The 26,428-nt window shown below is 48.5% G+C and overlaps 2 protein-coding genes across 3 annotated transcripts; one reads left to right on the top strand and one right to left on the bottom strand.

The window, feature by feature from the left end:
• Positions 1-9,331: 9,331 nt before the first annotated feature.
• On the bottom strand, positions 9,332-21,651 carry LOC147084102 (uncharacterized). The gene is made up of 2 exons (XM_085979913.1): positions 21,444-21,651; positions 9,332-12,668 (listed from the first exon to the last, which is right to left on the bottom strand). Exon 2 carries the CDS (start codon positions 12,379-12,381, stop codon positions 11,572-11,574), a length of 810 nt encoding a protein of 269 aa, XP_085836039.1. The 5' UTR covers positions 12,382-12,668; positions 21,444-21,651; the 3' UTR covers positions 9,332-11,571.
• LOC147084103 (uncharacterized) lies at positions 20,911-26,043 on the top strand. Of its 2 annotated transcripts, none has more exons than XM_085979912.1 (3): positions 20,911-20,985; positions 21,811-21,906; positions 24,386-26,043. In XM_085979912.1, the coding sequence occupies exon 3, from the start codon at positions 24,396-24,398 to the stop codon at positions 25,704-25,706; it is 1,311 nt and encodes a 436-aa protein (XP_085836038.1). In that variant the 5' UTR covers positions 20,911-20,985; positions 21,811-21,906; positions 24,386-24,395; the 3' UTR covers positions 25,707-26,043. The 2 variants fall into 2 exon arrangements, with proteins under 2 accessions (XP_085836038.1, XP_085836037.1); XM_085979911.1 differs by lacking the exon at positions 20,911-20,985 and adding an exon at positions 21,501-21,709.
• The last annotated feature ends 385 nt before the right edge of the window (positions 26,044-26,428 follow it).

Here is a 26,428-nt window from a genome sequence, read left to right on the forward strand (position 1 = left end):
CCGCCGACTGGGACTCGGAGGCCATAGAAATCCGCTGGTGCGCAGGCAGGACTAGGAGAGAGCAACGCCGCACCATGTCGGGGTGGATGAAGCTCTCCGTGCTCCCAGAGTCAAAAAGGCAGATTGTTTTGTGACCATTTACCTTAATGTCCATTGTGGACCGGGCCAGTTGGTGCGGTCTCGCTTGGTCCAGCGTAACGGAGGCTAACGTAGGGGTCGGTGTGTCGTTGCGGGTATCAGATGAGGCGGTGTTGGGGGCCTGCTGTGTCCCGGCTGGCATCCAAGATGGCAGCGTCCATGATCCCCATGTGGCTGGAGGCGTCCAAAATGGCTGCTGTTCCGGTGGTTCGCACATGGCTGGGGAGGCCCAAGATGGCGGCCCACACGCGGCGCTGCTGGGGTTCAGGGTGGCTTTGGCCCTGCAGACGCTGGTGTAGTGTCCCTTCTTCCCGCAGCCCGAGCAGATCGCATTTTTCGCCGGGCAGCGCGCTCTGCGGTGTTTGGCCTGGCCACAGAAGTAGCATTTCTGGCCTTGGGACACTGCTGCGGTAGTTGGGCCGTTGCTGGGATGTGGCTGGGGTGGCACAGCGCTATGAGATGGTCCTACCATGTCCCAGGCTGTCGTTCCCCGCGGCGTCCACAGTGCAGAGGAGTAGGCATCCATGCCCCGGTAGGCTGCGTCCAATGATAGTGCGAGTTCAGAGGCCTTGTTGAGGTCGAGGTCACTCTGCTCCAACAGTCGCTGTCGGGTGTAATTGGACCTGTGGCCCGCTACAAAAGCGTCCCGGATAAGTTCCTCTGTGTACACGGCGGCCTTTACATCCTTACAACCACAGGCCCGGCCAAGCACAGACAGTGCCTGAAGGTATTCCTCGGTCGATTCCCCAGGTTGTTGTTTACGACTCCCCAGGAGGTGCCTGGCGTACACCTCATTCACTGGGCGCGTGTACTGGTCCTTGAGGAGCTTGATAGCAGCCGTGTACGAGGTCACGTCCTGGATGACCGAGTACGCTCGGTGGTTCACTTTGGAGGTCAGGGCATCCAGTTTGTCCTCATCCGATTTGACCGTTGCAGCGGAGGCGATCAGGAATTTTTCAAAGCACCTAAGCCAGTGAGCAAACTTGGTGGATGCGTCCGCCTCCCGATGGTCTAAGTCCAGGCATGCTGGTGTGAGGATCTTCTCCATTATAAAAAAAACTTGTTAATAAAATTGATGCGCTATCAATCACTCAAAAGACTGAGGTTAAGCGAGTAACTAACAGGCTTTTATTAACAAGAGAATGAAGGTGTGGCTCGAGTGGTCGACCAGTCCAGAATACAGAGGGACTGTGGAGCAGTCACCTTTATACCTGGACTTGTGGGAGGAGTCAGCTGAGGCATGTACAAACATGTACACAGTGGAATACAAACAGTGGTTTACCACAAAACTACGATGGTATGAGACATGAGTTGGCTAGGATGGATTGTGGAATGTTACTTAAAGGGTTGATGGTGGATAGGCAATGACAAACATTTAAAGATCGCATGGATGATCTACAGAATTTGTTCATCACTGTTTGGGATAAAAATAAAACAAAAAAGGTGACTCAACCGTGGCTAACAAGGGAAATTAGGGATAGCATAAGATCCAAGGAGAGGACATATAATTAAGCCAGAAAAAGCAGCAAACCTGAGGATTGGGAGCCGTTTAGGATTCAGCAAAGGAGGACAAAGGGATTAATTAAGAGGAAAATAGATTGAGAGTAAGCTTGCAGGGAACATAAAAACTGACTGTAAAAGCTTCTATAGATATGAGAAGAGAAAAAGGTTGGTGAAGTAAAGCGTAGGTCCCTTGCAGTCAGAATCAGGGGAATTTAATATGGGGAACAAAGAAATGGCAGAACAATTAAATACATACTTTGGTTCTGTCTTAAAAAGGACAACACAAATAACCTCCCAGAGGTGTTGGGGAACACACGGTCTAATGAGAGGGAGGAATTGAATGAAATCAGTATTTGTAGGGAAATGGTATTAGCGAAATTGATGGCACTGAAGGCCGATAAATCCCCAGGGCCTGATAATCTACATCCTAGGGTACTGAAGGAAGTGGCCCTAGAAATAGTAGATGCATTGCTGGTCATCTTCCAAAATTCGATAGACTCTGGAACAGTTCCCATGGATTGGAGGGTAGCTAATGTTACCCCACTATTTAATAAGGGTGGTAGAGAGAAAACGGGGAATTATAGACCAGTAAGTCTGACATCGGTAGTGGGGAAAATGCTAGAGTCCATTATAAAAGATGTAATAGCAGAGCACTTGGAAAACAGTGACAGGATCGGACAAAGTCAACATGGATTTACAAAAGGTAAATCATAGAAACATAGAGATAGGAACAGGAATAGGCCATTCGGCCCTTCGAGCCTGCTCCGCCATTCAATGAGATCATGGCTGATCTTCGTCTGAGATCATAGCTGATCTTACCAGTTCAGTACCCCGTCCCCGCCTTTTCTCCGTAACCCTTAATCCCCTTAGCCTTCAGAAATATATCCAATTCTCTCTTGAAAATATTTATTGAATTAGCCTTCACAGCCCTCTGTGGCAGGGAATTCCACAGGCTCACCACTCTGAGTGAAGAAATTCTTCCTCATCTCTGTTTTAAATGATTTGCCCGCTATTTTAAGACTGTGGCCCCTGGTTCTGTGCTCCCCTGCCATTGGAAACATTCTCTCTGAATTCAGCCTGTCCAGGCCTGCCATAATTTTATATGTTTCGATGAGATCCCCTCTCAATCTTCTAAACTCCAGTGAGTACAAGCCCAAACTATTCAATCTCTCCTCGTAGGTCATTCCCGCCATTCCAGGTATCAGCCTGGTGAATCGCCGCTGCACTCTTTCCATGGCAAGAACATCCTTCCGCAGATGGGGTGACCAAAACTGTACACAATACTCCAGATGCGGTCTCACCAGCACCTTGTACAGCTGTAGTAAGGTATCCCTATTCCTATACTCGAACCCCCTTGATATGAAGGCCAACATACCATTTGCCTTCTTAATCGCCTGTTGCACCTGCATGCTCTCCTTCAGTGACTGGTGCACAAGAACACCCAGGTCCCTCTGCACTTCCCCATCTCCCAATCTATTGCCATTTAGATAATAATCCACCCTCCTGTTTTTACCCCCAAAGTGGATAACCTCGCATTTATCCACATTATAGTGCATCTGCCACGTATCCGCCCATTCCCCCAACCTGTCCAAATCGCACTGTAGCCTCCTGACATCCTCAGAGCCCACCCCTCCTCCTAGTTTAGTGTCGTCAGCGAATTTGGAAATATTGCATCCAATTCCCTGATCCAGATCATTTATATATATTGTGAACAGCTGGGGTCCCAGGACAGATCCTTGCGGCACCCCGCTGGTCACTGCCTGCCACTCCGAAAACGAGCCGTTTATTCCAACTCTCTGTTTTCTATCCGCCAGCCAGTTCTCTATCCACGTTAATACTTTGCCCCCAATCCCATGAGCCTTAATTTTGCATGATAATCTTTTGTGTGGAACCTTATCGAAGGCTTTCTGGAAGTCAAGGTACACCACATCCACTGGCTCTCCCCCATCTATTTTACCAGTTACTTCCTCAAAAAATTCCAGCAGATTAGTCAAACACGATTTACCCTTTGTAAATCCATGTTGACTCTGTCCGATCCTTTCCCCATTTGTCAAGTGCTCCGCTATTTTATCCTTAATAATGGACTCTAGCATTTTGCCCACAACCGATGTAAGGCTTACTGGTCTATAATTCCCTGCTTTCTCTCTACCCCCCTTTTTAAATATTGGGGTAACATTAGCTACCCTCCAATCCACGGGTACTGTTCCCGAGTCAATGGAGTTCCGGAAGATGATCCTTAGAGCATCTGCTATCTCCAGGGCCACCTCCTTAAGTACCCTAGGATGTAGTTTATCAGGCCCCGGGGATTTGTCGGCCTTCAGTCCCCTCAACTTACCCAACACCATATCCCTAGAGATATTAATTTCTGTCAGCTCCTCCCTCTCATTAGTCCCTATGTTTGTCGATATTCCTGGGAGGTTATTTGTGTCCTCCTTTGTGAATACAGAACCAAAGTATGAGTTTAATTGGTCTGCCATTTCCTTATTCTCCATTATATATTCTCCCGAATCGGACTGCAAGGGACCGACTTGGGATTTTACCAGTCTTTTCCTCCTGATATACCGATAAAAGCTTTTGCAGTCTGTCTTTATGTTTGCTGCAAGTTTACTTTCGTATTCTATTTTCCCCTTCCTGATTAATCCCTTTGTCCTCTTTTGCTGTATCCTGTACTGCCCCCAATCTTCCGGTCTGGTGCTTTTTTTTGCCAGTTGATATGCCCTTTTTTTTGATTTTATGCTGTCCCTAATTTCCCTCGTTATCCACGGTTGAGTCACCTTTTTAGGTTTATTTTTATGCCAAACCGGTATAAACATGTTCTGGAATTCTTCCATTCTATCTTTGAATGCTTGCCATTGTCTATCCACTGTCAATCCCCCCAGAAACACCACCCAATCAATCTTACCCAATTCCCGTCTCATACCCTCGTAATTCCCTTTATTTAAGTTCTGGACCTTAGTCTCTGATTCAATTTCCTCACTCTCCATCTCGACTGAGAGCTCGATCATATTATGATCGCTCTGACCCAAGGGGCCTCGTACAAGAAGATTGCTGATAAGTCCCTTCTCATTGCACAATACCCAGTCTAAAATGGCCTGATCTCGAGTCGGCTCCTCGACATATTGGTCCAGATAACCGTCCCGAAAACATTCCAGGAATTCCTCCTCCTCAGAATTTTTACTAATTTGGGTAGTCCAATCAATATGTAAATTAAAGTCACCCATGATGACAGCTGTGCTCTTATCGCACGCTTCTCTAATTTCCCTTTTTATGCCTTCCCTCACCTCCATATTACTATTTGGAGGCCTATATATCACACCCACTAACGTTTTCCTCCCCTTGCTATTTCTCATTTCTACCCATACAGATTCCGTTTCATCCGAGTTAATATCCTTCCTTTCCATTAATCCCCTCCTTTACCAGCAATGCTACCCCACCTCCCCTACCTTTTTGCCGATCCTTCCTAAATATTGTATATCCCTGGATGTTAAGTTCCCAGCCTTGCCCACCCTGCAGCCACGTTTCTGTAATCCCAATCAAATCATACTTGTTTACCTCTATTTCCACAACTAATTCATCCACCTTGTTCCTAATGCTTCTAGCATTAAGATACAAAGCCTTCAGGCTTGCTTTTTTCACACTCTCATTATGAATTAGTTTGGCCCTTTGTGTTTCTCTCCTTTGCTTATTGCTTCTCACCTTTCTACCATCTATTTCTAACTTCATATGACTTCCCTCTTTTCCACTACCTAGGTTCCCATCCCCCTGCCAAATTAGTTTAAATCCTCCCGAACCGCCCTAGAAAATATTACCCCGAGGACATCGGCTCCCTCACAGTTCAGGTGTAGACCGTCCCCTTGGTACAGGTCACTCCTCCCCAAGAACTGGTTCCAATGCCTCAAGAATTTAAATCCCTCTCCCTTGCACCACTGCTCAAGCCACGTATTTAGCTTATCTATCTTACTCTCTCTAAACTTATTAGCTCGTGGCACTGGTAGCAATCCAGAGATTACTACCTTTGAGGTCCTACTTTTCAATTTAGCTCCTAACTCCCTAAATTCAGCTTGTAGGACCTCCTCCCTCTTTTTACCTACATCGTTGGTACCTACATGTACCACGACAACTGGCTGATCCCCCTCCCCCTTCAGAATGCTCTGCACCCGCTCCGAGACATCCTTGACCCTTGCACCAGGGAGGCAACATACCATCTTGGAGTCTCGGTCTCGGCCACAGAAACTCCTATCTATCCCCCTTACAATTGAATCCCCTATCACTATAGCCCTATCCCTCTTTTTCCCGCCCTTCTGTGCAGCAGAGCCAGTCATGGTGCCCTGAACCTGGCTGCTGGTGCCTTCCCCTGATAAGTCATCTCCCCCAACAGTACCCAAAACGGTAAACCTGTTTTGGAGGGAGATGACCGCAGGTGACTCCTGCACTACCTTCCTGCCTTTACCCTGCCTTTTGGTCACCCATTTACTGTCTGAGCTAGCCTTTACCTGCGGTGTGACCAACTCACTGAATGTGCTATCCACAACATCCTCAGCATCGCGTATGCTCCAGAGTGAGTCCATTCGCAGCTCCAGCGCCGCCATGCGGTCTGCTAGGAGCTGCAGCTGGACACACTTCCTGCACACATAGTTGTCAGGGACAGTGTCCCTGATTTCCCACATGGCACAGGAGAAGCATGGCACGGGTCCGAGCTGCCCTTCCATGACTTAACCCTTACAATACCCTTTTATTTACTACGATTTAGCTTAATTATTGAATTCTACTTAGAATAAGTTTGTGAAAGTACTCACCAACCAGTCACCTACCTGTTTTCTGGTGTTGTATTTTCACTGCCGCCTCCTGTCCTGGAACCTTTTCCACCTAGGTTAGGCTCCTGAAATAAAATAAATTGAACCTACCTTTTCAACTTCCCCTAACCCCTAAAAGGTTAGAGGAGGTGGAAGGGTGGGAGACACTACACTGTAGTGTTTCGGGTTTAGCAACAGCTCCACCTATATAAGAGTTACTGGCCTCCTGCTCTCCCGACTGCACCAGCTGTGAAAGAAAAAGCCCGCGAAAGGTGAGCTTTTAAACTCACCAGTTACTGGCCTCCTGCTCTCCCGACTGCCCCAGCAGTTACTGGCCTCCTGCTCTCCCGACTGCCCCAGCTGTGGTCTCGGGCCTCGCCTCTCTCCGGTTTTTATACCGGGCTCCGACTCACTGCTCCCGACTGGTCTCGGGCCTCGCTGGTCGCCGGGTTTTCTCCCGAGCTCCTCCTCGCTGCTCCCGCTGGTCCCGACTCCGCCTCCACCCGCTGCCGATGCCGCACTGGGGCCTACCTGAGCCTCTGGGGCCTCTTGTAGTCGCTCTGCCGCTCAGCTCCGCCTCCACCCGCTGCCGATGCCGCACTGGGGCCTACCTGAGCCTCTGGGGCCTCTTGTAGTCGCTCTGCCGCTCAGCTCCGCCTCCACCCGCTGCCGATGCCGCACTGGGGCCTACCTGAGCCTCTGGGGCCTCTTGTAGTCACTCTGCCGCTCAGCTCCGCCTCCACCCGCTGCCGATGCCGCACTGGGGCCTACCTGAGCCTCTGGGGCCTCTTGTAGTCGCTCTGCCGCTCAGCTCCGCCTCCACCCGCTGCCGATGCCGCACTGGGGCCTACCTGAGCCTCTGGGGCCTCTTGTAGTCGCTCTGCCGCTCAGCTCCGCCTCCACCCGCTGCCGATGCCGCACTGGGGCCTACCTGAGCCTCTGGGGCCTCTTGTAGTCGCTCTGCCGCTCAGCTCCGCCTCCACCCGCTGCCGATGCCGCACTGGGGCCTACCTGGGGAGATTGACCAGAATGGTACCAGGGATGAGGGACTTCAGTGATGTGGAGAGACTGGAGTTGTTCTCCTTGGAGCAGAGAAGGTAGAGAGCAGATTTGATGGAGGTGTTCAAAATCGTGAGGGGGTCTGGACAGAGTAGAATGAGGGAAACTGTTCCCATTGGCGGAAGGCTCGAGAACCAGAGGACACAGGTTTAAGGTGATTGTCAGAAGGTCCAAAGGCTCCTCACAGCTTACTGTCCCACCTAGCTTTGTATCATCAGCAAACTTGGATACATTACACTCGGTCCCTTCATCCAGGTCATTAATATAGATTGTAAATAGCTGAGGCCCCAACACTGATCCACGCGGCACCCCACTAGATACAGCCTGCCAACCTGAAAAAGATCCGTTTATCCCTGCTCTCTGTTTTCAGTCCGTTAACCAATCCTCTATCCATGCTACTATATTACCCCCAACCCCATGAGCCCTAATCTTGTGTAATAACCTTTTATGTGGCACCCTATCGAATGCCTTTTGGAAATCCAAATATACTACATCCACTGGTTCCCCTTTATCTACCCTGCTAGTTACATCCTCAAAAAACTCTAATAAATTTGTCAAACACGATTTCCTTTTCATAAAACCATGTTGACTCTGCCTAATCATGTTATGATTTTCTAAGTGACTTGATACCACTTCCTCAACAATGGATTCCAGCATTTTCCCGATGACTGATGTAGCTTTCAAAAGCTGTTATAATAATGTGTCCATGACTACACAAACCACTCTGGGTCCAGGTATATTGTGTATCAGTAAAACAGTCTGTGACTACACAAACCACTCTGGGTACAGGTATATTGTGTATCAGTAAAACAGTCCGTGACTACACAAACCACTCTGGGTCCAGGTATATTGTGTATCAGTAAAACAGTCCGTGACTACACAAACCACTCTGGGTCCAGGTATATTGTGTATCAGTAAAACAGTCCATGACTACACAAACCACTCTGGGTACAGGTATATTGTGTATCAGTAAAACAGTCTGTGACTACACAAACCACTCTGGGTCCAGGTATATTGTGTATCAGTAAAACAGTCCGTGACTACACAAACCACTCTGGGTACAGGTATATTGTGTATCAGTAAAACAGTCCGTGACTACACAAACCACTCTGGGTACAGGTATATTGTGTATCAGTAAAACAGTCCGTGACTACACAAACCACTCTGGTACAGGTATATTGTGTATCAGTAAAACAGTCCGTGACTACACAAACCACTCTGGGTACAGGTATATTGTGTATCAGTAAAACAGTCCGTGACTACACAAACCACTCTGGGTACAGGTATATTATGTATCAGTAAAACAGTCCGTGACTACACAAACCATTCTGGGTCCAGGTATATTGTGTATCAGTAAAACAGTCCGTGACTACACAAACCACTCTGGGTACAGGTATATTGTGTGTCAGTAAAACAGTCCGTGACTACACAAACCACTCTGGGTCCAGGTATATTGTGTATCAGTAAAACAGTCCGTGACTACACAAACCACTCTGGGTACAGGTATATTGTGTGTCAGTAAAACAGTCCGTGACTACACAAACCACTCTGGGTCCAGGTATACTGTGTATCAGTAAAACAGTCCGTGACTACACAAACCACTCTGGGTACAGGTATATCGTGTATCAGTAAAACAGTCCGTGACTACACAAACCACTCTGGGTCCAGGTATATTGTGTATCAGTAAAACAGTCCGTGACTACACAAACCACTCTGGGTACAGGTATATTGTGTATCAGTAAAACAGTCCGTGACTACACAAACCACTCTGGGTCCAGGTATATTGTGTATCAGTAAAACAGTCCGTGACTACACAAACCACTCTGTGTACAGGTATATTGTGTATCAATAAAACAGGTTTATTAAGCATTAAACATCCGGTACAAAGAAGTAGTACTTAACAAGAAGATAGTCACAGTCTGTCCGTTCAAACCGCGGCGTTCCTTCCGAGTGTCTGCGGCGCAAGTCTCCTGATGTATCTTGCTGTGTTCCGTTGACCCATGCGCGCTTCCTTGTGATCTTGCTGTGTTCTGTTGACCGAAGCTCCTATCAATCTCTGGTTACACGGTGCGCTGCTTTCGATGTTCAAAACCTGTATCTTTATACCCTTTTCCCATCTCGTTTTGCCGACGTGGCAGTAATTAACCCTCTAACACCTGGTAAAAAGTCTTGCTCCCTCGTTACCCACCTTATGACCTTGTTTGATCCTTCTGACTTTTTCTCCATGTATAACAAAGTTACCTTATCTCAGATCTTCACTTTTCACAGAACACTTCCTAGAATGTTGACAAAACAGTCTGTCCATCCAATAGCTGGACCAATGAAGGATGTCTCCAACTCTTATCTATCTCTCTAGATTTTATCTCTTTAAGCATAATATTGCTGAATCCCTCGTCTCCATAAACTTAGCACAACATTCTATTACTTCAGTAATTTTAAACAGAGGTTTTTAGTCAGGTTGGCATTATCCCATCCTGCTTTGCTCTCAGCCATTCTCCATTTTATACAGGCTTTTAGGATCTTAACATACAATTTCACATATTATAGTTATATTAGAATGGTTATCGAATCTTAATAATGTTTACTAAATCCTACAGGTACACCCTATCCTACATATCCCCACCTTGAGGGCGAGGCATTTGCCGACCCCTCAAAACTAAAATCTTACAAATGGATTATTTTTCTTCCGTTTGTGTAACTCTAACATGTTCTGGGCTGTGAGCATATTTAAATGTGATTGGGCATTGGACTTTAGGTGTTTCAGGTAGCAGGTGTAGAATAGTAAGCACATCATTACTACAAGTTGGGATATGACCAGTACATGGGAAATTATCCTAATCCAATGAGGAATTTCCATGTTTGTCCCTATGTTGTCTTATTAGTCCTAACAACTTTTGACTCCCTACCTTGTGACATTTGTGTTTAACTGGGTAGATCTCAAACAAACTTCTGATCTTACATAGTTCAAAGTTTTACTACATGGGTTACATATCTCAAATACAAAATCATTACAAGTTGGAGAACAACCAGAGCGTGTGAAATAATACGAGCCTAAGGGCATGCTGATGTATTTAGCCCAATATCCCACCAGTGTGTGTTGTCCCTTATGCTTTCAATTTCAATATCTATTCTCCAGTTGTCTTGCTCCAAAACATAAAAAATGCTTTAGGGAGGAGTTCAGTCGTATCATGAGCTCACTGAAACCCTCAACCAATAGGGGAATGTCGGGTCTGAATTGTGCCACATAACTGTGCAGCTCGTACTTAAAAACGTGTTGGTTGATGGGACAGGTCCTGTTAGACCCGTAAAGCATGGTAGTTGTGGTGGTAGTGACACAGGAGGCACCACCAAAATCACCTCATACTGGAATCGTACTGGTTTTCCCCACGCTCTGTTACCCACAAAACACAATTATTACAGTCACAGTTAAATTCAGTCTTACAATCATTTCAAGCGACATTACAGTTTCACATCTACTTCCTCATCTTCCAAGTCGAGATCCTTTCTCCCTTCCGTTTTTCAAAATAGCGGCCACGGGATCTTTTACACCCACCTGAGAGGGCAGACGGGGCAGCGGTTTAACGTCGCATCCGAAAGATGGCACCTCTGACAGGGCAGCTCTCCCTCAGTACTGCCCTGGAGTGTCAGCCTAGATTACATGCTCAAGTCTCCAGAGTGGGACTCAAACCCACAACCTTCTGACTCTAGAGGTGAGAGTGTCGCCCACTGAGCCGAGGCTGACCCCTCTTAAACTCCAGCCTAGTTACTGGGATTATTATCAGTGTCTTCAAACCGCCCCCGCCCCCGACCCCGTAATTGCCATTATTAACACAGAACAGTCCTTCATGTGATTGACAGCAGAATGGGACCAGTGCCCTCAGGTGTGAACTCGCTGGTGTCTCAGCAGGTGAGATGAACTGGTGAATCCCTTTTCACACACTGAGCAGGGAAATGGCTTCTTCCCGGTGTGGGTGCGCTGGTGTTTCAGAAGATCGGAGGAGCGCGTAAACCTCTTCCCGCAGTGAGAGCAGCTGAATGGCCTCTCCCCGGTGTGGTTGCGTCGATGCATCTCCAGGCCCTAGGAGCATTTGAAACTCTTGTCGCAGTCGGAACATTTAAACGGCCTCTCGTCAGTGTGAACCAGCTGGTGTTCCCGCAGAGAGTTGGAACGTGTGAATCCTTTCCCGCACTCGGAGCAGGAGAACGGCCTCTCGTCAGTGTGAACTCGCTGGTGCAGCCGCAGAGAGGAGGGACGAGTGAATCCTTTCCCGCACTCGGAGCAGGAGAACGGCCTCTCGTCAGTGTGAACTCGCTGGTGCAGCCGCAGAGAGGAGGGACGAGTGAATCCTTTCCCGCACTCGGGGCAGGTGAACGGCCTCTCGTCAGTGTGAACTCGCTGGTGTTCCCGCAGAGAGGAGGGTTGAGTGAATCCTTTCCCGCACTCGGAGCAGGAGAATGGCCTTTCGTCAGTGTGAAGTCGCTGGTGTATCAGCAGAGAGTCGGAACGTGTGAATCCTTTCCCGCACTCGGAGCAGGAGAATGGCCTCTCGTCAGTGTGCCCACGTTCGTGTACCAGCAGAGTGTGGGACTGGACAAATCCCTTCCCGCACACGGAGCAGGTGAACGGCCTCTCGTCAGTGTGAACTCGCTGGTACTGTATCAGTTCGCTGGATCTTCTGAAGCCCTTCTCGCAGTCAGAGCACTGAAAAGGTCTCTCATCGGTGTGAACATGCTCGTCTATCAACAGGTGGAAAGACTGGTTAAACCTCTTTTCACAGTGAGAGCAGGTGAACGGCTTCTCCCCGGTGTCAACTCGCCGGTGTCTCAGCAGGGTGGATTGTTGAGTGAATCCCTTCCCGCACACGGAGCAGGTGAACGGCCATTTCATGGAGTGACTGCGTTGATGAGTCTCCAGCTCGGAAAGGCAACTGAATCCCTTCCCGGATTCCCGACATTTGCACGAATTCTCCTCGCTTTGGTTACACTTGTGCCTCCCCAGGCTGAACCTTCAGTTGAATCCACATCCACACACAAGACACGTGTGCAGTTTGCCCGCACTCTGACTGCTGCGTTCCGCTTCCATATGTCGATGATATTCAGGTCCTGATGAATCGAGTGACTCTGTCAGATCTTCGTGTGAAGTTTGCGTTAAGCTGCCCGTCTGCAATTCCTCCCCTTGCAAGAGACAGTAAAAGAGGTTTATATAAGTAATTAATGTAAATACAGGAGAGAAAATAAAGAAAGACTGGCCTTTATACAGCGCCTTTCACGACCAACGGTTTTACAGCCAATGAAGTACTTTTTGAAGTGTAGTCGCTGTTGTAATGTGGGAAACACTGCAGCCAATTTGCATGATAAATAATGGCCAGGACACCGGGGATAACTCTCCTGCCCTTCCTCGAAATAGTGGGATCTTTTATGTCCACCTGAACGTCTCTTCCGAAAGACGGCCCTCCGACAGTGCGGCGCTGCCTCAGTACTGCCCCTCCGACAGTGAAGCGCTCCCTCAGTACTGCCCTTCCGACAGTGCGGGGCTCCCTCAGTGCTGCCCCTCTGACAGTGCGGGGCTCCCTCAGTACTGCCACTCCGACAGTGCGGCGCTCCCTCGGTACTGCCCCACCGACAGTGCGGCGCTCCCTCAGTACTGCCCCTGACAGTCCAGCGCTCCCTCAGTACTGCCCCTCCGACAGTGCAGCGCTCCCTCAGTGCTGCCCCCCGACACTGCGGCGCTCCATCAGTACTGCCCCTCCGATAGTGCGGCGCTACCTCAGTACTGCCCCTCCGACAGTGCAGCACTCTCTCAATACTGACCCTCCGACAGTGTGGCTCTCCCTCAGTACTGACCCTCCCACAGTGCGGCGCGCCCTCAGTACTGCCCCTCTGACAGGGCACCGCCCCTCCGACAGTGCGGCGCTCCTTCGGCACTGCCCCGGAGCGTCAGCCTAGGTTAATGTGCTCAAGTCCCTGGAGTGGGGACTTTGAACCCACAACTTTCTGACTGAGAGACGAGGGTGCTCCCAACTGAGCCACTGGCTGGCTCTCAAGGTCTTTCACATCCTTGCTAAAGTGCGGTGGCTGGGGGAATTGTCACAGTCCCTTTAATCAGAAGAACACACGAGACGGGGGAGGGAGTCCCTTTAAATATGGAAGGGGTGGGTGCCCCTTTAAATGTGGAGGGGGGGTGTCCCTATAAATGTCGAGGGGGTGGGTGTCCCTTTAAATGTGGAGCGGGTGGGTGACCCTTTAAATGTGGATGGGCTGGGTGTCCCTTTAAATGTAGAGAGGCGGGGCTGCGCATGCTCATTCGGCTCCACCACAACACGAGGCTGCAAGGTGTCGGGGAACATAGGGTCTAATGAGAGGGAGGAACTGAATGAAATCAGTATTTGTAGGGAAATGGTGTTAGGGAAATTGATGGGATTGAAGGCCGATAAATCCCCAGGGCCTGATCATCTACATCCTAGGGTACTTAAGGAAGTGGCCCTAGAAATAGTAGATGCATTGCTGGTCATCTTCCAAAATTCGATAGACTCTGGAACAGTACCCATGGATTGGAGGGTAGCTAATTTAACCCCACTATTCAAAAAAGGTGGTGGAGAGAAAACAGGGAATTACAGACCGGTAAGCCTGACATCGGTAGTGGGGAAATTGCTAGAGTCCATTATAAAGGATGTAATAGCAGAGCACTTGGGGAAAAAAGTGACCGGATCGGTCAAAGTCAACATGGATTTACAAAAGGTAAATCATGCTTGACTAATCTACTGGAATTTTTTGAGGATGTAACTGGGAAAATAGATAAGGGAGAACCAGTGGATGTGGTGTATTTGGACTTTCAGAAGGCTTTCGATAAGGTCCCGCATAAGAGATTAGCGTGTAAAGTTAAGGCACATGGGATTGGGGGCAAGGCACTGACTTGGATAGAGAACTGGTTGGCAGACAGGAAGCAAAGAGTTGGAATAAATGGCTCTTTTTCCGAGTGGCAAGCAGTGACGAGTGGGGTACCGCAGGGATCGGTCCGAGGATATAGATTATCAGGCCCTGGGGATTTATCGGCCTTCAATCCCATCAATTTCCCTAACACCATTTCCCTACAAATACTGATTTCTATCAGTTCCTCCATTTCATTAGACCCTATGTTCCCCGACATCTTTGGGAGGTTATTTGTGTCCTCCTTTGTGAAGACAGAACCAAAGTATGTATTTAGGACCAGGACCAGTGCAAGATAGATTAAGGCAATACTCAGTACAACTAAATCAGGAGGTACAAGCACTAAATAAAGAAGTAAGGAACCAACAACAGATTAAAGATCTAGAAAGGCAGAATGCTGGACTTAAACCAGACAAGTTGCCCAGAATCGGTCAACAAGTAATGACGCAAGTTATCGCAAGAAAGGGAATGGGGCCCGTTGGATGGGGCCATGTACTGTATTAATGACAAGTGATACGTACGTTTGTCTACAGGGACCGATGGGTATGCGATGGAAGCAATGGACCCAGGTGAAACCATTTAAAACTAAAACCCCCCATTCTACGCTCTCCTCTCGGGGAAAGAGCTCGGAAGACGACCAGACCTCTGTTTAAATTACAGATAAACATGGATCCAGTCGACCCTTTATATCAGAGGGTCCGTCTCGGGGAGAAGCAGCTCTCCCGATTTACCCTTACACTTGAGAACTCATTTTTAATGTGGAAGCAAGTCATCCTCGGTTCCAAGGGACTGCCTAAGAAAGAAGATATAATTGGAGTAAGACTTCTTTACTCCTGTACTCAAATCCTCTTGTAATGAAGGCCAGCATACCATTTGCCTTCTTAACTGCCTTTCACGACCACCGGACGTCCCAAAGCAGTTTACAGCCAATGAAGTACTTTTGAAGTGTAATCACTGTTGTAATGTGGGAAACGCAGCAGCCAATTTGCGCACAGCAAGCTCCCACAAACAGCAATGTGATAATGACCAGATAATGTTTTTTCATCATGTTGATTGAGGGATAAATATTGGGCTCAAAACACCGGGGATAACTTCTTCGAAATATCACCACGGGATCTTTTACATCCACCTGAGGGGGCAGACGGGGGCCTCGGTTTAACGTCTCATCCGTAGGACGGCACCTCCGACACTGCAGCGCTCCTTCATTACTGCCCCTCCAACAATGCGGCTCTTCCGCAGTACTACCCCTCCGATGGAGCAGCGCTCCCTGAGCACTGACCCTCTGACAATGGCAGGGGGTTGGGAACCTGAGCAGGGAGACAGAGGAAAGGAAAACAGGGATAAAAGCAAAAAATAGGAAGGAGAAAAACAAAAGTGGCAGTCAGAGAAATCAACGGTTTAAATCAAACATGGCCACAGTAAATAATAATTCTAATAGGTCTAAGAGCGTTAAAAAAACAAGCCTGAAGGTTTTGTGTCTTAATGCGAGGAGCATTTGTAATAAGGTGGATGAATTGGCTGCGCAAATAGAGGTAAACGAATATGATTTGGTTCGGATTACGGAAACGTGGCTCGAGGATGGCCAAGACTGGGAACTCAACATCCAGGGGTATTCGATATTCAGGAAAGATAGGCAAAAAGGAAAGGGAGGTGGGGTAGCATTACTGGTTAAAGAAGGGATTAATACAATTGTAATGAAGGATATTAGCTCTGATGATGTGGAATCTGTATGGGTAGAATTGAGAAATGCTAAGGGGACAAAAACATTAGTGGGAGTGGTATATAGACCTCCAAACAGTAAGGCGGAGGTTGGGGATGGCATTAAAAGGGAAATTAAAGAAACGTGCAATAAGGGCACAGCAGTCATCTTGGGTGACTTTAATCTACATATAGATTGGGCCAACCAAATTAGTAACAATACAGTGGAGGAGGAATTCCTGGAGTGTTTACGGGATGGTTTCCTGGACCAATATGTCGAGGAACCAACCAGAGATCAGGCCATCTTAGACTGGGTATTATGTAACGAGAAAGGATTAATTAGCAATCTTGTTGTACGAGGCCCCTTGGGTCGGAGCGATCATAATATGATTGAATTCTTCATTAAGATGGAGAATGAAGTAGTTGACTCAGAGACAAGGGTCCTCAATTTAAATAAAGGAAACTACGATGGTCTGAGGAGTGAGTTGGGTAGGATTGAGCGGGGAATGGCGCTCAAAGGGTTGACGGTGGAGAGGCAATGGCAAACATTCAAAGACCGAATGGATGAGCTACAGAATTTGTTCATCCCAGTTTGGCATAAAAATAAAACAAAAAAGGTGACTCAACCATGGCTAACAAGGGAAATTAGGGATAGCATAAGATCCAAGGAGAGGACATATAAATTGGCTAGAAAAAGCAATAAACCTGAGGATTGGGAGCAGTTTAGGATTCAACAAAGGAGGACAAAGGGATTAATTAAGAAAGGGAAAATAGAATGAGAGTAAGCTAGCACGGAACATAAAAACTGACTGTAAAAGCTTTTATAGATATGTGAAGAGAAAAAGATTGGTGAAGTCAAGTGTAGGTCCCTTGCAGTCAGAATCAGGGGAATTTATAATGGAAAACAAGGAAATGGCAGACCAACTAAATACATACTTTGGTTCTGCCTTCACAAAGGAGGACACAAATAACCTCCCAGAGATGCCGGGGAACATAGGGTCTGATGAAAGGGAGGAACTGAAAGAAATCAGTATTTGTAGAGAAATGGTGTTAGGAACATTGATGGGACTGAAGGCCGATAAATCCCCAGGGCCTGATGGTCTGCATCCCAGGGTAATTAAGGAAGTGGCCCTAGAGATAGTAGATGCATTGCTGGTCATCTTCCAGAACTCGATAGATTCTGGAACGGTACCCATGGATTGGAGGGTAGCTAATGTTACCCCACTATTCAAAAATGTTGGTAGAGAAAAAGCGGGGAATTATAGACCGGTAAGCCTGACATTGGTAGTGGGGAAAATGCTACAGTCTATTATAAAAGATGTAACAGCAGAGCACTTGGAAAGCAGTGACAGGATCGGACAAAGTCAACATGGATTTACAAAAGGTAAGTCATGCTTGACTAATCTACTGGAGTTTTTTGAGGATGTAACTGGTAGGGTGGATGGGGGAGAACCAGTGGATGTGGTGTATTTGGACTTTCAGAAGGCTTTCGATAAGGTCCCACATAAGAGATTAGCGTGCAAAATTAAGGCACATGGGATTGGGGGCAAGGTATTGACTTGGATAGAGAACTGGTTGGCGGACAGAAAGCAAAGAGTTGGAATAAATGGGTCGTTTTCCGAGTGGCAGGCAGTGACTAGTGGGGTACCGCAGGGATCGGTCCTAGGACCCCAGCTGTTCGCGATATATATTAATGATCTGGATGAGGGAATTGGATGTAATATCTCCAAATTTGCAGACGACACAAAGCTGGGTGGGAAGGTATGCTGTGAGGAGGATGTCATGAATCTCCAGTACGATTTGGACAGTTTGGGTGATTGGGCAGAAACATGGCAGATGCACTATAATGTGGATAAATGTGACGTTATCCACTTTGGTGGCAAAAACAGGAAGGCAGATTATTATTTGAATGGCAATAGATTGGGAGAAGGGGAAGTGCAAAGAGACCTGGGTGTTCTTGTGCACCAGTTGCTGAAGGTAAGCATGCAGGTGCAGCAGGCGGTTAAGGCGGCAAATGGTATGTTGGCCTTCGTAGCAAGAGGGTTCGAGTACAAGAACAAGAATGTCTTGCTACAGTTGTACAGGGCCTTGGTGAGACCGCACGTTGAGTATTGTGTGCAGTTTTGGTCACCTTACCTGAGGAAGGACGTTCTTGCCATGGAAGGAGTGCAGCGAAGATTCACCAGGCTGATACCTGGGATGGCAGGAATGACGTATGAGGAGAGATTGTGTCAATTGGGCTTATACTCACTGGAGTTTAGAAGATCGAGAGGGGATTTCATCAAAACCTATAAAATTCTGTCAGGTCTGGACAGACTAGATGCAGGAAGGATGTTTCTGATGGCCGGGGAGTCCAGAACCAGGGGTCATAGACTAAGGATAAGGGGTAAGCCATTTAGGACTGAAATGAGGAGGAATTTCTTCACCCAGAGAGTGGTGAACCTGTGGAATTCTCTGCCACAGAGAGCGGTGGAGGCCAGTTCATTAAATATATTCAAGAAAGAGTTGGATATATTTCTTGAGGCAAAATGAATCAAGTGATATGGGGAGAAGGCAGGGACAGGGTACTGAATTTGGATGATCAGCCATGATCTCATTGAATGGCCTACTGCTACCTTCTATACTTCTATGTTTCTATGTTTAATGCGGCGCTCCCTCAGTACTGACCCTCCGACAGTGTGGCGCTCCCTCAGTATTGGCCCTCCGACAGTGTGGCACTCCCTCAGTACTGCCCCTCCGACAGTGCAGCACTCCCTCAGCACTGCCCCTCCGACAGTGCGGCGCTCCCTCAGTATTCCCCCTCCGACAGTGCGGCGCTCCCTCAGTACTGCCCCTCCGACAGTGCAGCGCTCCCTCAGTACTGCCCCTCCGACAGTGCGGCGCTCCCTCAGTACTGCCCCTCCAACAGTGTGGCGCTCCCTCAGTACTGGCCCTCCGACAGTGTGGCGCTCCCTCAGTACTGGCCCTCCGACAGTGCGGCGGTCCCTCAGCACATAAGAACATAAGAAGTAGGAACAGGAGTAGGCCGTACGGCCCCTCGGGCCTGCTCCGCCATTCAATCGGATCACGGCTGATCCGAATCTAGACTCACATCCACTTCCCTGCCCTCTCCCCGTAACCCCTAATTCCCTTATCTGCTAGGAAACTGTCTATCTCAATTTTAAATTTATTTAATGTTGCAGCTTCCACAGCTCTCTGGGGTAGCAAATTCCATAGATTTACTACCCTCTGAGTGAAGAAGTTTCTCCTCATCTCAGTTTTGAAAGGGCAGCCCCTTATTCTAAGATTATGCCCCCTAGTTCTAGTCTCACCCAGCAGTGGAAACATCCTCACCGCATCCACCCGATCAAGCCCCCTCACAATCTTATGTTTCGATAAGATCGCCTCTCATTCTTCTGAACTCCAATGAGTCGAGTCCCAACCTACTCAACCTTTCCTCATACGTCAACCCCCTCATCTCCGGAATCAACCGAGTGAACCTTCTCTGAACCGCCTCGAGAGCAAGTATATCTTTTCTTAAATATGGAAACCAAAACTGCATGCAGTATTCCAGGTGTGGCCTCACCAATACCCTGTATAACTGCAGCAAGACTTCCCTGTTTTTATACTCCATCCCCCTTGCAATAAAAGCCAAGATTCCATTGGCCTTCCTGATCACCTGCTGCACCTGCATACTAACCTTCTGTGTTTCATGCACCAGGACCCCCAGATCCCTTTGTACTGTAGTACTTTGCAGTTTCTCTCCATTTAGATAATAACTTGCTCTTTGATTTTTTCTGCCAAAGTGCATAACCTCACACTTTCCAACATTATATTGCATCTGCCAAATCTCTGCCCACTCACTTAGCCTGTCTATGTCCTTTTGCAGGTTTTTTATGTCCTCCTCACTCACTGCTTTCCCTCCCATCTTTGTATCGTCGGCAAACTTGGATATGTTGCACTCGGTCCCTTCCTCCAAATCGTTAATATAGATTGTAAAGAGTTGGGGTCCCAGCACTAACCCCTGCGGAACACCACTAGTTACTGATTGCCAGCCCGAGAACGAACCATTTATCCCAACTCTTTGTTTTCTGTTAGATAGCCAATCTTCCACCCATGCCAGTATATTACCCCCAATCCTGTGATTATTTATCTTATGCAGTAATTTTTTGTGTGGCACCTTGTCGAATGTCTTTTGGAAGTCCAAATACACTACATCCACTGGTTCCCCTTTATCCACCCTGTATGTTACATCCTCAAAGATTTCAAGCAAATTTGTCAAACATGATTCCCCTTCGCACAGCACTGTCAGCCTCGCTTTATATGCTCAAGTCCCTGGAGCGGGATTTGAACCCACAACCTTCGGACTCTGCTATCCACTGAGCCACAGCTGACTCCAGTCTTTTACACAGTTTCATCATAACTTCCTTGCTTTTGCACTCTACGCCTCTCCTAAAGCAGGGGAGTTATGATGAATTCTTACAGTTTTTTTTTTGCAGAGTGACCAAGGCTGTGTGTAGGAAACAATTGTGCATTTGAAAGCAGCTTGTATTGTGAAGCTTGTGCCCCTTTGCCAGGCCCGCTGCCTGCGGCCCCTCTCCCAGATTCCAGCCCCAGCTCTGTGCTGACTGAGCTGCTCTCACCTGGGGACAGCGCGTCACAATCAGCCCCAGCGCACCTGACCTGGAGAGGAGGCCCCGCCCCCTTGCCGCGCCGCCATTGGTTGGAGGACCAGGCCGCCCAGTTCAGTCCTCCCAACTCAGCCCTCTTCCTATTGGTCAGCGCTCCCGTCAGTCAGAATCACATTGCTCCGGCTCACTCCGCCACCCCGCGTGACTCAATCCGCTCCGTTCGGCGTCCGCGGAGGTGCCGCCCGCCCGACTCTCAGGTTTGGTTTTTCTCGTATTTTACTTTATAATCTCGCTCTCCGCTCCCCCCTCACCTCGATTTAAATCGATTCCCCAACACTTGACTTTACCCCGGCCGCTGATTCCGCCTCTTGCCCGGGACCGGCCTTCCAGCTGCTCCCTGGAGGCCCCGCGCAGGCGCACTGGCAGGGGAAGGGAGGGCGATTGACAGGGACGATTGATAGAAGCGCCTGCCTGCGCTGTGATTGGTGCAGGGGAAGGGAAGTGGGCGTGTCCGGTGTCAGGCCCCACGTGGGGGAGTCAAAGGCTGGCTGGAGCGCATGCGCAGCCCGCCTCGCACCGTTGGGAAGCTTTTCAAATATTTTTTTTTGAGAAACAAATTGAAAACAGTCATTAATGCCCCCAACCTCCTCCCCTCTAAAGTGCGATTATTATTGTTCTTGTTCTTCCTCATTTGTGTGGGGTGTCTTCTTTTTACCTTGCGGTGGTGTGCGCCGATCCAACCGACCCCTGGTCGTTGCGTGCTGACGTCAGCGCGTAAGCGGAGGGGGGGTTGATTGACGCGAGGCGCCCGCCAATCAGGAGCGTGGAAAACGCTGGGAGGACCGGGCGGGCTGACGGTCCTCCAACCAATGGCGGGACCGCGGTGGGCTGCAGGCCGCAGGCCGCTTTCCTGCTTTCATTGTCTGCAGGAGCTGTTAAAGGGAAGGGAAGGAGGAGGAGGAGGAGGAAAAAACCCAGCTTGTGAGTGTTTATTCCTTTGCATTACCTTTACTGCAAGGCTATTCATCAACTGCATTCATTTAAAAATAAGTGAACCTTTTCTCTTTTCGACTTTTATCCAGAACAAAGAGCCCTGGTGCTGTGAACATTTTGGTGGGCAGCCACTTTTAAAGGGACAAAGACCAGCATTCTTCCTCCCCTCTCTCTCGCTCTCTCTTGTGAGTATTTGTGGGGGGGTGAGTCAAAGGGGACTGCGGCCCCTTTTCAACAAAAACAATTGCTTGGCCATTTAAAGGGGAATGGGTGCCCCCCCAGGTATTTAAAGGGGCAGTATAATGTGGATAAATATGAGGTTATCCACTTTGGTGGCAAAAACAGGAAGGCAGATTATTATTTGAACGGCAATAGATTGGGAGAAGGGGAAGTGCTACGAGACCTGGGTGTCCTTGTGCACCAGTTGCTGAAGGTAAGCATGCAGGTGCAGCAGGCGGTTAAGAAGGCAAATGGTATGTTGGCCTTCGTTGCGAGAGGGTTTGAGTACAGGAACAAGGATGTCTTGTTGCAGTTGTACAGGGCCTTGGTGAGACCACACCTTGAGTATTGTGTGCAGTTTTGGTCGCCTTATCTGAGGAAGGATGTTCTTGCCATGAAAGGAGTGCAGCGAAGATTCACCAGGCTGATACCTGGGATGGCAGGAATGATGTATGAGGAGAGATTGGGTCGATTGGGCTTGTACTTGCTGGAGTTTAGAAGAATGAGAGGGGATCTCATTGAAACTTATAAAATTCTAACAGGACTACACAGACTAGATGCAGGAAGGATGTTCCCGATGGTCAGGGAGTCCAGAACCAGGGGTCATAGTCTAAGGATAAGGGGGAAAGCCATTTAGGACAGAGATGAGGAGGAATGTCTTCACCCAGAGAGTGGTGAACCTGTGGAATTCTCTACCACAGAAGGCAGTGGAGGCCAATTCATTAAATATATTCAAGAAGGAGTTGGATATATTTCTTAAGGCTAAAGGGATCAAGGGATATAGGGAGAAGGCAGGGACAGGGTACTGAATTTGGATGATCAGCCATGATCTCATTAAATGGCGGAGCAGGTTCGAGGGGCCGAATGCTCCTATCTTCTATGTTTCTATGTTCAGCCTCAGACAAATGTTAGGGAGAGGGATGGAGTCAGTGGCTAGGGAACGGAGTTTGTGGGGTGTCTGTCCCTTTAACTACAATTCATAGAATTATAGAAATTTACAGCACAGAAGGAGGCCATTCGGCCCATCTTGTTTCCTGCCGGCCGACAAAGAGCTATCCTCCCTAATCCCACTTTCCAGCACTTGGTCCGTAGCCTTGTAGGTTACGGCACTTCAAGTACATATCCAAGTACTTTTTAAATGTGATGAGGGTCTCTGCCTCTACCACCCTTTCAGGCAGTGAGTTCCAGACCCCCACCACCCTCTGGGTGAAAACATTTCTCCTCAAATCCCCTCTAAACCTCCGACTAATTACTTTAAATCTGTGCCCCCTGGTTATTGACCTGTCTGCTGAGGGAAATAGGTCCTCCCTATCCACTCTCTCTCTCTGCCCCTCATAATTTTATACCCCTCAATCAGGTCTCCCCTCAGCCTCCTCTGTTCCAAAGAAAACAACCTCAGCCTCTCCAATCTTTCCTTGTAGCTAAAATTCTCCAGCCCAGGCAACATCCTCGTAAATCTCCCGTCTCGAGCAGTCACATCTTTCCTGCAATGGGGCGACCAGAACTGCACACAGCACTCCAGCGGTGACCTAACTGGTGTTTTTGTACAGTTCAAGCACAACCTCCCTGCTCTTACACGATACAGAAATAGAGAGGCACTGACATATGAGGAGAGATTGGGTCGATTGGGCTTATACTCGCTGGAGTTCAGAAGAATGAGGGGATCTCATTGAAACTTATAAAATTCTAACAGGACTAGACAGACTAGAAGCAGGAAGGATGTTCCCGATGACCGGGGAGTCCAGAACCAGGGGTCACAGTTTAAAGATAAGGGGTAAGCCATTTAGGACAGAGATGAGGAGGAATTTCTTCACCCAGAGAGTGGTGAACCTGTGGAATTCTCTACCACAGAAGGCAGTAGAGGCCAATTCATTAAATATATTCAAGAAGGAGTTGGATATATTTCTTAAGGCTAAAGGGATATGGAGAGAAAGCAGGGACAGGTTACTGAATTTGGATGATCAGCCATGATCGCATTGAATGGCGGAGCAGGCTCGAGGGGTCGAATGACCTACTCCTGCTCCTATCTTCTATGTTTCTATGTTTCCCTCACTGATCGTGGCTCTTCACCAACACCGACTTTATAAAGAAAGCCCTGTGCGGCAGCCTGGAGCTCAGGGGCCCAGTGCGCAGGCGCGGGAGAGGATGATTGACAGGGGCCCAGGGTGTGTGCTGAGGATGCGCGGTGCGGGCCGGGCGCTTGTGGAGCAGGAGAGGGCGGGGCCATGGGGCGCTGCGTGGTGTCAGCCACAACTCAGCGCGGCGGCTGGAGCGCTTTCTGGAGCGTGGGGGCTTGTGGGAATTGCAGCCGCCATTACTGTTGATCCTTTCAACCAACCTGTGCAGCAGCTGGGGCCTGAAAATCAGCTTCACTACCCCTGGGCTGGGAAAGGGGGACATGAGACAACATTCTCCCTCTTACCACTTTCTACACTCCTTTTACAGGGTTTTAGAAATGGAGCATTTACAGACAGGAAGCTCAGACCAAACATCACGTCAGGATCTGACAGAGTTGCTCAATTCATCAGGACCTGAATATCATCGGCCTTTGCACATGGAAGGAGAGAGCAGCGATCGCAGCACAGACAAACCGCACACGTGTTCCATGTGTGGACTCGGATTCAGCCGATCGCCTGACCTGGCGAGACACATGCTCCGTCACACCGGGGAGAAACCGGGTAAAGGTGGGGACAGCGGGAAGGGATTCAGTTCCCCATCTACATCAGAAGTTCATCCGCACAGTCACCCTGGGGACAGTCCGTTCACCTGCTCCGTGTGTGGGAAGGGATTCACTTGCACATCCCACCTGCTGAGACACCAGAGAGTTCACACTGATAAGAGACCGTTTCAATGTTCCGACTGTGGGAAGAGCTTCAAATTCTCCAGGGATCTGAAGGAACACCAGCTTGTCCACACTGATGAAAGACCGTTTACATGTTCCAACTGTGGGAAGAGTTTTAAAAGCTCCAGGGTTCTGACCAGTCACCAGCGAGTTCACACCGGGGAGAGGCCATTTCCCTGCTCTGTGTGTGGGAAGGGATTCACTGATTCATCTACCCTGCTGACACACCAGCTTGTTCACACTGATGAGAAACCATTTAAATGTTCCGACTGTGGGAAGAGCTTTAAATGCCCCAGGGATCTGAAGGATCACCAGCTTGTTCACACCGATGAGAGACCGTTTACATGTTCTGACTGTGGGAAGAGTTTTAAAAGCTCCGGGGCTCTGACCAAACACCAGCGAGTTCACACCGGGGAGAGGCCATTTCCCTGCTCTGTGTGTGGGAAGGGATTCACTGATTCATCTAACTTGCTGACACACCAGCTTGTTCACACTGATGAGAGACCCTTTAAATGTTCTGACTGTGGGAAGAGCTTTAAAAGATCCGGGGCTCTGACTACACACCAGCTTGTTCACACTGATGAGAGGCCGTTTACATGTTCTGACTGTGGGAAGAGCTTTAAATACTCCCGGGACCTGAAGCAACACCAGCTTGTTCACACAGATCAGAGACCGTTTACATGTTCTGACTGTGGTAAGAGTTTTAAACGCTCCAGGGCTCTGACCAGACACCAGCAAGTTCACACTGGGGAGAGGCCATTTCCCTGCTCTGTGTGTGGGAAGGGATTCTTGCAGTCCACCAACCTGCTGGCACACAAGCTTGTTCACACTGATGAGAGAGCGTTTACATGTTCTGACTGTGGGAAGAGCTTTAAAAGCTCCAATGACCTGCTGAGACACCAGCGAGTTCACATTGTTCTGTAGCGCAGGGCCCTGCAGACAGCTGGGGTGACATGAACGTGGAATGGATGAATGTTTTATAAATTCTTGTACTGCTGTTTAAACTCTCAATCTGTTGTGCTGATGATTCCCTTGATTTGACTGTTAATGTTATTTTTGTTTTTCTCCTTATCACAGGCAATTGCCTATTAAAAGTCAACCATCACAACCAATAAAACATGTAACATAACAAAAAAAGTTTATAGAGTCATAGTTATACAGCACAGAAAGAGGCCCATCGTGTCTGCGCCGACCATCAATCCCTGTCCAGTCTAATCCCATTTTCCAGCATTTGGTCCATAGCCTTGTATGCTATGGCATTTCAAGTGCTCATCCAAATGCTTGAATGTTGTGAGGGTTCCTGCCTCTACCACCCTTTCAGGCAGTGAGTTCCAGATTCCAACCATCCTCTGGGTGAAAAAGTTCCTCCTCAAATCCCCTCTAAATCTCCTGCCCCTTACCTTGAATCTATGCCCCCTTGTTATTGACCCCCCTACTAAGGGGAAAAGTTCCTCTTTATCTACCCTATCTATGCCCCTCATCATTTTGTACACCTCAATCAGGTCCCCCCTCAGCCTTCTTTGCTCCAAGGAAAACAACCCCAGCCTGTTTAGTCTTTCTTCATAGCTGAGGCGCTCCATCCCAGGTAACATCCTGGTGAATCTTCTCTGCACCCTCTCCAAAGCAATCACATCCTTCCTATAGTG

This window comes from Somniosus microcephalus, unplaced genomic scaffold, assembly GCF_052327205.1.
Source record: "Somniosus microcephalus isolate GS21.2 unplaced genomic scaffold, FLI_Smic_1.0 scaffold2, whole genome shotgun sequence".
Lineage (NCBI taxonomy): Eukaryota > Metazoa > Chordata > Chondrichthyes > Squaliformes > Somniosidae > Somniosus > Somniosus microcephalus.